Here is a 10,987-nt window from a genome sequence, read left to right on the forward strand (position 1 = left end):
GATTGACTAGTACCTCTCCTAGAGTCAAATTTGATAGTACATGTGTAGGCATGTTGGATGGGGGTGGGGGTAAGTGATTAAGAAGACATATACAAGGTGGTTGGGATGACTAAGGAACAATAGTGGCCGGATAAGATAAAAGATGTAAATGTTAGGCACTTTTGAACAACAAAAATAACTTAAAGTACCATTTTTACAGATGGCCTAAATATTAGGTGTCTTTCGAAAAAAAATCCTATATAGAGACAAAAAATTAATGTTTCTGTGTCTAAGTGGACAAAAACTAAGTGAAAAAAAGGCTTTTTTTTGGAGCAAATTTTTAACAATAAGGTCATTTTTTAGCCTAAAGCCATTTGAATTGAACTGGATCGAGTTTATAGAATTCAATCAGAAGTGAATGAATTGAAACGAAATGACGAGTAAGAATGAATTGAACCAAACTAACCTAAACTAAATTAAACTAAATTTATAAGATCTAAACTAAAATAAACTCAACTTAAAATTAAAGTGAAGTTCAAAAGAACATGTCTTAATAAGATCGAATTTTTGGCATCAAATAGTAGATCAAACAAGAGTTACATTTGTATATATTTTGACGGTAACTTTAATTATCTCACAATATCCAAAACAATATTCTTGTTCTAACTAGAATCAAAATTAAATATTGGGATATCATCCTATCATAACTCTTCCGACCATAGATCATATTTTTTGGATCAAATAGTTTCCTCTTTATTTTTTAATGTTCAACTAGACTCATGGTTTTTATGAACATGACGTGGCTACACATAATAAGTTAAACAATATACATCATGATCTCACTTGTTATAAAGACATCTCAAAACTTTATTATTATAAATCCGAATAATTAGAGAAACTGTAATAATTACGTGAGACATCTTGTACTGTGAAATAACACAGTTATTAAAAAAAAAAAACTCATTTACCAACATTAAATATAACATTTTCTATAAAAACAGACTATTTCACATGTGACATGATCATGTTCAATAATTTAAGTTATAGAAATGACCATCACCAAACTAATCTAATAGTTTTGTAACTAGGCTTTCTCCTCTTCCCTTCCTATCATCACCCATCATTCCAAATTTCCAACCTTCTAATCTTCTATATATATATTAAGACTTCTCCTCATTAATCCCAATCTTTTATACCTCTTTCAAACTTTAACTACCACCTTTCATTTCCATAAGTTCTCTTTAATCCTCTTTGCTTTATTCTTCTTTAATACTAGTCTTTAACCCGTGAAATTCACGGATCAACAATATTATAACGACTTTCACTAACCATTATTAAACTTGTTGTGAATATTAATCAACTTATTATAATTATCTTAGTGGGATGTGACATTTGTATTTTTCCTTAGAAAAGAAGTTGAGCAATTTTTCAAAAGCTTCACTCTTTAAGAAACAAATGCCAAAGTAGTCACATACTTTCTTATAAATTAAACCATCATATATATCATATCAAAACTAATAAAACATCACATTATAATTACTATTAAAACTTGCTTTTGTTTTAGCTTGAAAAACATCACATATAGTTTTATCATGGCTACTCTACTCATGGCACGTGAAGGACGTCATAGACAACTCTATGAAGACAATTTCCGGCTTGTTTCGGGGTATGTTTTTCAATTTTTATCCTTGTTTTAATTTACCCATATCACAAACGGGTCAAATATTAGATAGATTGGACAAGAAGCAGAATCCCTAGCTAGAATGACAAACTCGTGTCCCATTTATCTATATTGAGTTCTGTTTGACCTGTTTGACACTTATAATATGAGACTGTCTTACTCGAAACAAGTTGTTTAAGGGAGGGAAGGTGTTGCCTTGTAATTGTGGCGACAAAATCCATATGTGATTGTTGAATGTTGATGCGTCTTCGTTGAAGTTTCTACAGTATTGGTAAATTTCGGCGTCTTTTATTTGTATTACTAAGTAATTGTTGTTAAATAAACGCGTATAGATTATTGTTGTATGATTGTTGCAAAGTTTGTTACTTGGTAGTTCCTACCACTTTCCTTTATCCCTTACCTTAAAGACAAAGTCACATATTTGTGGTAATGGCTAATATCTCTTACACAAATTCTTATGTAAGACGGTTTTGAGGGCATATATAAAACCGCTTCTCATTTTACCTTAATACCCTTACAAATGAAGTAAGTAACCACTAGGATTTTGCTAAGGGTATATCTTTCTTTAATTTTTAGAGTTTTATATAAAACCGTTTTTCGGCAAAACTAATTCTATCATTTAAGGAAAATGAGTTGACGTTACCGAGTGACACCCAATCTCAGCGTCACCCTCTCACATGCAATAAGTGGGGACTCCTTCAATAAAGGATGCATGTGAGAGGGTGACACCCAATCTCGGCGCCATCCGATGACGCCCTATCATTATCCATCTTTTAAATACAGTTTTATTGTCAGTTATTTAATCTTGGTATGGGTCTTTTCAAAGAATATTCACTATTTAATGGGTCTAGTGAAGTACATTTAACTAATAGTACCTCCTAAGAATGAAATAAATACTATTATCAAAACTAACAAATAAAAGTAATTTAATTTGTTCATATAGACTGACCGTTATGTTTAATTTTAACGAGATAAAAAGTCATATGAGACTGTTGTATCCATACTATATTACTATAGTAAGATCGTTATTAGGTTATACTCAGGTCGATCATAAATTGGATTATTGACTTGTTGTAAATTAGTAGTAGGTCTTACACAAAACTACAAAAGTATTGTTTTAATCATGAATAGAAAAAAACTAATCGATCATAATTATGTCACACAGTTTTATAGTTTTATAATTTATATGTGAAAGCGTTTCTTAAATATATTTTGTTATTTTATTAAAAAACATAAACCAAACATGACTTTGAATCTTCCAAGAGAACAACAAATGAAAATTTTCTTAATTTTGGTAAACGGTAAGTTCATGAACCAAAATATTTCTAAATACGTACAATAGAATAGAATAGAAATTTACCATTCGAGGAAATAATGGTTTTATGTAAAAATAAATAAAGATACTAATAAATAAAGAACACATCTAGAAAGATTGGAAAAAGTAAAAAAAAAAAACCACATAAAAAGCAAATTAAAGGAAAAACTTAGACTTATCTTCCTTGATTTTATTTAATTATTCTTCTTATCTAAAAGGGATAACTCTTCTAAAATGTGACCAATCTTTCGTGTCTCCAATTGAATCCAAAGCTAAAGAATAATGACAAAAATACTTGCGTGCGATTACCTCATTAGGATGTTTTTTTCGTAAAAGATGGATTAAGCATAATTGTATAAAAAAAGTTGTCGTTTTGCAATAATAATTAATGGGATTTTAGTTGCATTATTACTCATTGATCAACTTTTTTTTTTTTTTTTTTTTTTTAATTTTTGGATGACGATGGAACTCATAGCCCTATCTTTGTTGCACACTTAAACCGTCAAGTATACGTAAACAGCCTGCAAATCATGTATATCAGGTCAACCACTCAAGGATGACATACAACCAACTCGTTGTCTTACCCTTCTTCAATAATTTCAAATTGATAAGGAAGACTTAGAACCCATACAGTCCCAACTTTGAAGAATAAGCTCAGATTTTTTTTTTCTTCAGATTTTTTCGATTTCTACATGTTACTTAAAAATTCAAATATCGAGTGTTCAAATTGCCTAGTAGTGCGGACCCTCTTTCCGAATTTGTCCCGCCCTATGGTGGTCGGTGGGGCAAATGGTTTTATTAATGACAAAGTAACAAAGCCATAGACAAATTGGTAAAAAACGATGACAAAGCTCCACAAGGAGTCATAAAGAGTGCGACAATTTTAGCAAAAGACAAACGAAGACTCAACTAAACACAACAAAAAAAGACTTATTACGAACATAATGCATTTAAAAGAAAACAAATTAAAGGCACACCACGAGATTGAAAAATCAATAGGAGTCACGATCTCCTTATTCATGTCATTTCTAACAATATTAACAAGTAGATTATACAATCAATTGTCAGTTGTACTGGTTGTATAGAATCTGAGCTTTTTAATGTGTTTATTTGAACTTATGCCTATAGACCACGAGCTTTATTTGAAGGAATTCGAGCTCTATGTAAAAATACTGAACTTAAAGTTTGTTGAAAATGGAAAATGAAAAACGATCTTGACAAGAACATTCATGTTACGCAGAATTCGCAAATTCTTATTTCAGATGGCCTCTTTTTATCTGTCAAATGTAACCATTTTACGATAAAATGTTACTATTTTCTGATAAAATGTTACCATCATTTTTTGGATAAAAAATGACAATTTTAATTATAACATTTTGTCATTAAATATTTACATTCTATGAAAAAAAATAGTGACATTTAACCCGTCTTATTTTATACCGTCTCAAACAAGACTTTAGTCATCTTGAAAGGGTACGTAGGACATGGTGCCATGTAGCATTAATTACAACTACGGACTCAACTCTCAAGTCTATGCATGAGGTTTTTCCAAGTCTTCTATGATCATGTGGGTTAACATGCTCCAAAAAAACGTCTAATAATTCTATTTTTATCAATAAATTTAAGTATTGTAGACACAGAGTCGACCCTTGGGCGGGTCATGGCTACTCATGGGCATGGAGAGCCACGATGCTTTTTTTTTTTGGTTTTAACGGCCATGTGCCGGGGCAAGCTGGTTATCCTGAACATGAACCGACACAGACGGTTGGGTGGGTCACACCGAGTCTCAAGCGAGCTAGCCTTGCCTTGGTCTCAACGACTTGAGAGGCGAGTTGGGCCAGAGTGACCCGTACAATTTATACTTATATGTAGATTTGCAAAAGCAAACCGACCCGATTGACCAGACCCGAAAAGACTGACCCGAACTACATCACTCGAATGTGACTCGAAACCCGAATTGACTCAACTCGACCCGAAGTGACCCGAACTACATCACTCGAATGTGACTCGAAACCCGAATTGACTCAACTTGACCCGAACATGATCCGAGCTTTCTTGACCCGGTCCGAAATCACCAAACCTGAAAATGACCCGACAAAATATAACTCTAATTGAATCGAAAAGACTTGAAATGTCTATTTCTCTATTATTCATTAACCCGAAACAGACTCGAAACCCGAAACGACCCGTTCCGACCCGAATTGGCCTGACCCGTTGACCCATTTTGTCAGGCTTTGTTATATGTGGCATTATCTACACATTTTAAAGGATAATGAAGGGGTCCCTACTTATTATATGTGAGAGAATGGTGCCGAAATTGGGTATCACCCATTAACGCTAACTCATTTTCCTATTTTAAAACTCAACAGGTGTATGTTTAGATGTCAAATTCAAGATCCATTTATACGATCTGTTGCTACTTTCTAGTAACCTTAAAAATAGGTTACGTTATTGTAATAACTAATAACTAATAACACAATTGAAATACCCGACTAATAAAAATGTCTTAGCCTAATAGTTAAGAAGTATAATGGATCACAATTGACAAAAAAAACCAAATTGAAATACTCAGCTAATCAGTTTAAGCTCGTGAATATTTTAATTATTTAAAGATTAGATTGTAACTCTAATTATCGTTAATTTTGTTTAAACAGGTGTATTCCATATAGAATGAAGAAGGGTTACGAAGAATATACAAATTGCATAGAAGATAGATTAGAAGTTTTAATGATTTCTTCTCCAAATCGTCACGATCTTGTATTTCCAAAGGTAACTATTTGTTGGTACTACCAGTACCGCTTTCACCACTCTGTCACATTAGTAGCACAAAAACCGAAACATTCGGAAAATGTCAATTTACTTAATTTCTTACTGATGTATTTCTTTTGGGTGTACGTAGGGAGGATGGGAAAATGATGAAACTGTACATGAAGCTGCGAGTCGCGAAGCACTTGAGGAAGCCGGCGTTAGAGGAATTCTCAATGTAAGAAACTTATTCCGCCGCCTCTACACACGCTCCTAACATAATAATCCCGAAAATCAAGTAACTTAACTGAGATTTTTATCGGCATTTTGCAGAAGAATGAGTTGGGAGTATGGGAATTTAGAAGCAAAAGTAGGCAAGACAAATGCAGCCTTGAAGGAGGATGCAGGGGTTACATGTTTGCGTTGGAAGTGACGGAGGAGCTTGATACTTGGCCCGAACAACAAAACCATGCTCGCAAATGGGTATGTATCACTTTCGACACAAATAGGATTATACATTCAGATGTACCATAAGCATTATATAAGAATCCGAGCTTATATGTATTTTTGCTGAGCTAATTCAAAGTCATGTTTTTAATGTGTAAATGGACGAGCTCAATACTTTCTAATAAAGCTCATATTCTTTAACATAAAGCTCAGATTCTACACTGTACAACATATACAACTGGTTGTATAGTACATGAATTGGACTTCCGACCCATGCCAATTGCCAACCAATCACTTCTGGAAAATAACTTGTTCCATCTTCTACTGCTAACGTTTTTTTTTTTTTCCGTTTTGCGCAGTTGGATGTCCGGGAAGCATTTGGCCTCTGCAGATATGAATGGATGAAGGAGGCACTAAGAGTATTTCTTAAACTTATGGATAATGATCATAATACCACAAAGATGAACAACCAAATGGTTATGGAAGCGGGTGTATCTTCGTCTGCTATTATTATTTCAGAACGGCCAGTTACTAAGCCAACCTCGGGAAACTACTCCGTAAAATCTAACAAGATTCTTACCAATTGCAGCACCAGCAATGTGTTTCTACAATTAGGGTCCCTGGAGGTTCTCTAGTTCCTTGGGAGGGTAGGAAAGTTGTCAATATAAAATCGAGAAAATTAGATTTCGGGTGTAAGCATGTCGTTTCTTTACTCTTAACTTGACTGTCAGTTATGTTTGATGCTGTGTAAACTGTAAAGCGTTCCTCTAAATGCATCAGTCATCTTTGAGACAATCTTAAAAATGATGTCTCGTAGATCATATTAAGCGACCTTTCTTTCCATTTGTATTCCTTAACTGAATAAATATCGCTGTCACAGCCCCTGTTAATCCTGTAAAAAGATCTTCCCATACATCTTTGTTGGGAAAGCGTCTTGTAAACTTTACAGGACGCTTTCCCAGCAATCTTACTATTATGGTATCCTCATAAGTATAGTCAATATGAAATCGGGTCCTCCTATTTGCAATACAGAAACTGTACTGCTGTTCCGAGATTAGACCCGTTAAATACACGAAACAGGTTGAATGTCGGATTATAACTAGGCCGAGGGGAAACAGACACAGATGATATTCTTCCACAAAACAATCCACTCGATTTTAATTCGACTACAACCATATTGTTTCACTGATGAGAGAACAGTTAGAAATGGTATACAATCATGGTTAGGGATTAGGCCCAACTCAATGTATGCCTAAGACTAAGGACGACAAAACTTATATACAATCATGGTTAGGGATTAGGCCCAACTCAATGTGGCCCAAACAAGATATTAAATCTTCGGGATTATAATGTTGAAACAACAAAGTCGACTACTAGCCCATCCAGTGTCTCTCATATCACCGTGTCCTCGCCACCATCTGGTACGTCGTAGCCTATAGTCCATTATGTTAACTATGACAAATTTTCATCCTCTCATAGTCGTTTTTTAGCTACTATTACGACTAATGTGGAACCGCGTAATTTTAAAGAAGCAGTTCAAGATGCAAATTGGCGCGCTGAAATGGAAGCTGAAATGGAAGCTCTTGAGGCCAATGGTACAAGGACTCTCGAGCAACTTCCATCAGGTAAGAAGGCATTGGGTAGTCAGTGTTGTATAAAATAAAATACAAGTCTGACTCGACCATTAAAAGATTAAAAACCACACTTGTTGTCTTCGGTAACCATCAAACCGAAGGGATTGATTATGATGAGACGTTCGCCCCGGTTGCCAAAATGACCACATTTCGTACTTTTTTAGCTATTGCTACTGCAAAGAATTGAGCATTACATCAAATGGATGTCCATAATACCTTCCTTCACAGAGATTTAGATGAGGACGTGTACATGTGATTTCCACCGGGCTTCTCCCCCTACTCTAGGAACGGTCTGCCGTCTACGCAAGTCTCTATACGGGCTCAAACAAGCTCTGAGGTGTTGGTTTGAGAAGCTTGTTACTTCTTTAAAGCAATATGGGTTCCTTCAGTCCTACTCGGATTATTCCTTATTCACTTATACAAAAGGTATTGTTCAGCTTAATGTGCTTGTCTATGTTGATGATCTTATCATTTCGGGCAATGACACTGCTGCATTAAATGGGTTTTAAGAATTATCTTCACTCGTGCTTTCATATGAAAGATTTAGGGGAGCTTAAGTATTTTCTGGGTTTGGAGGTAGCCCGTAATCATGATGGTATTTTCTTATGTTAGCGTAAATGCGCCCTGGATATTCTTTCTGACATGGGCTTATTGGGTTGTAAACCCGAGACTACTCCTATAGCGCAAAATCATCACCTTGGCCGTTCTTCCAGTTCTCTTTTCGACATCTTGCTTATGTTGTTCACATTTACTCCCAGTTTATGACTGCTCCTCGGTAAGATCATAGGAAAGCTGCCTTCCGTACTGTTTGCTACTTGAAGGGAACACCTGGTCAAGGTATCCTTCTAATAAACACGAGATGGGTCTGGCCTTACCCGCGGTGGAGGAGAGAAGTATAACTCACAAGCCCAAGAATGCTCTTATCTCCCAAAACCAATTGGCTATGGGAGAAACACCCCTAGGCTTTATAAGATAGACAATCTCTCTCTTTTTCACCGATGTGGGACTCACAAGTGGATTTATACTCCAACACCTTCTACCCTCCGACTGTGATTTAACTTTACGTGGATAGTGTGATTCCAACTGGGCAGCCTGTCCCGTTACTCGTCGGTCTCTTACTGGCTAGTTTGTTTTCCTTGGTCATTCTCCTATTCCTTGGAAAACCAAGAAACAACCGACTGTGGCGCGATCATGTGCCGAAGCCGAGTATCGGTCCATGGCTGCTCTTACTTGTGAGATTAAATGGTTCGTGGCCTTCTTCTCAGCTTAGGTGGGTATGCATCATCCCAAGGCTACACCTGTTTATTGTGACAGTCAGTCGGCTTTATATATTGCTCAAAACTCCGTCTTTCATGCACGTACCAAATATATTGAGGTCGACTGCCATTTCGCTCGTGATGCTATTCGAGATGGACTTATTCCCTCCTCTCATGTATCTACTTCTCAGCATATTGCCGATGTTCTCACCAAGACATTAGGGTTGTCTCCGTTTAATTACCTTCTTGCCAAGTTGGGCACTGCAAATCCTCATGCTCCCACTTGAGGGCGGGTAATAGGCAAATGTACTTAATATCTTCTTTGGGACATATTGAGTTGGGCCTAATCCCTAACTATGATTGTATATAAGTTATGTATGCCTAATACTAAGGACAACAAAAACAAAATACGAGAAAAATACTTTGCCAAAGGCGGAACTAGGCCAGATTCTACGTAGTAACTGTACTAAATCAAAATTATTCAATAAGACTTCCATGATTCGAGCACGGTCCCCCTAACCCCGCCCCCAAACTTTTTGTCAAATACTCAAGATCCGCCACTGATACAACCTACTGTGTATTTTAGTGAAGCACATCCATAACTAATACGCAACGTATAATACTATCTTAAAACGAGTATCTTTATATAAGCTCGAGTCTCCGTACCAATCATTTGTTACCTTAGATTAAAATACCAACTGAGTAAGCCAACCAATCATAAAACTCTAATATCCTGCAATTAATTTAACTGGTCCATTATTTAACAAATAAAACAATGCGAGATCCATTTTATTGACGAAGAAACAAAGAGAGAGGACATGTTTTGAAATTATTTGACGTTCATGTTAAAATTTGTGGTGCTAGCGTCTGTTCGGTAATCGATTTCTGGATTCTATAGTGATTTCGTGTGGAGAGTTGATTTCTTCTAGAAAAATTTGAACCCGATCCATTATAATGAATACGAGTTACAAAGGGGAAAAGTAAAGATGGAAGTTGGAATGCTGACCGTTGGGCTGGCATGCCCCACCACTACTACCCACGATTCATTTTAGCACGACACGGAATTCGCGCAGCCCAGCACGACACGACACGACACGACACGCTATGAACAGTGGGTCGTGCCTGAGCTGCCATTTTCCCATGATATAACCCTATAAAATACCTCATTTATTTCATATTTATAGAGCATATAAATCTTAAATATCTATGTTAATCTTAAACCTTGTCATTTAAATTTTAGAACTGCCTCTATACTGGACCATATCAACTACAAAGTCTTGACTTTATAACATTTGGACAAAACACTCTTAACCTTGAAGTCAATGGATGTAGATCAATTGTGTCTTGAAAGTTTCGCTAAAGGGAAGATATGGTCAACAAGGTAACCTAAATGGCTACAAAACAAACGAATAAACAACTAAATTTGATATGACTCTTCAAAGTATGCTTAAAGTTTAACGAAGACATATAGAATCTTGACCTACTAATGCTTTGGATTGCTCAAAATAACTGTTCGTCAGTGTAGTCCCCAAAGAGAAACATCGATCCCAATTGTACATAAGGATAATATTTATGGTTTGGAGTTTATGGATGTTCAAGAAAAAAGTCAAAGCTAATGTCTTATGATTTTTGGAGTTTGTGGATAATATTTATGATTTATAATTTATTATCAATCATTGAATATTATAGTGATTAGTTAAAAGATTATACAACTGATTATATATTTATATATATCATCGGTTCTTAAAGTTTGTTTGTTGGTTTACAAAGTTAAAATTTAAAAAACATTTTAGAACTGGGTTATTATCATTTGACGGTTCGAATAGGAGCGATGATCCCTTCACGATGTAATGAACAAGTTTAAAAAGAATGGTGTTTATGTCAATAATTGATTAAAAGGGAGACTTTACGTACATGTGAGGAGGCGGGT

General features: G+C 35.4%; 1 protein-coding gene across 1 annotated transcript; it reads left to right on the forward strand.

Moving 5' to 3' along the window:
- Positions 1-1,074: 1,074 nt before the first annotated feature.
- Positions 1,075-7,042, forward strand: LOC141621139 (nudix hydrolase 13, mitochondrial). The gene is made up of 5 exons (XM_074437833.1): positions 1,075-1,645; positions 5,630-5,744; positions 5,875-5,958; positions 6,054-6,203; positions 6,527-7,042. Exons 1-5 carry the CDS (start codon positions 1,572-1,574, stop codon positions 6,800-6,802), a joined length of 699 nt encoding a protein of 232 aa, XP_074293934.1. The 5' UTR covers positions 1,075-1,571; the 3' UTR covers positions 6,803-7,042.
- Positions 7,043-10,987: the final 3,945 nt, after the last annotated feature.

This window comes from Silene latifolia, chromosome X, assembly GCF_048544455.1.
Source record: "Silene latifolia isolate original U9 population chromosome X, ASM4854445v1, whole genome shotgun sequence".
In the NCBI taxonomy this organism is placed as follows: domain Eukaryota; kingdom Viridiplantae; phylum Streptophyta; class Magnoliopsida; order Caryophyllales; family Caryophyllaceae; genus Silene; species Silene latifolia.

Excerpts from the sequence above, each read along its gene's own strand:
- LOC141621139 (XM_074437833.1), top strand. The coding sequence starts at position 1,572 with ATGGCTACTCTACTCATGGCACGTGAAGGACGTCATAGACAACTCTAT. Across the intron at positions 1,646-5,629 it reads AATTTCCGGCTTGTTTCGGG|GTGTATTCCATATAGAATGA; the intron begins GTATGTTTTTCA and ends TTGTTTAAACAG. Across the intron at positions 5,745-5,874 it reads ACGATCTTGTATTTCCAAAG|GGAGGATGGGAAAATGATGA; the intron begins GTAACTATTTGT and ends GGGTGTACGTAG.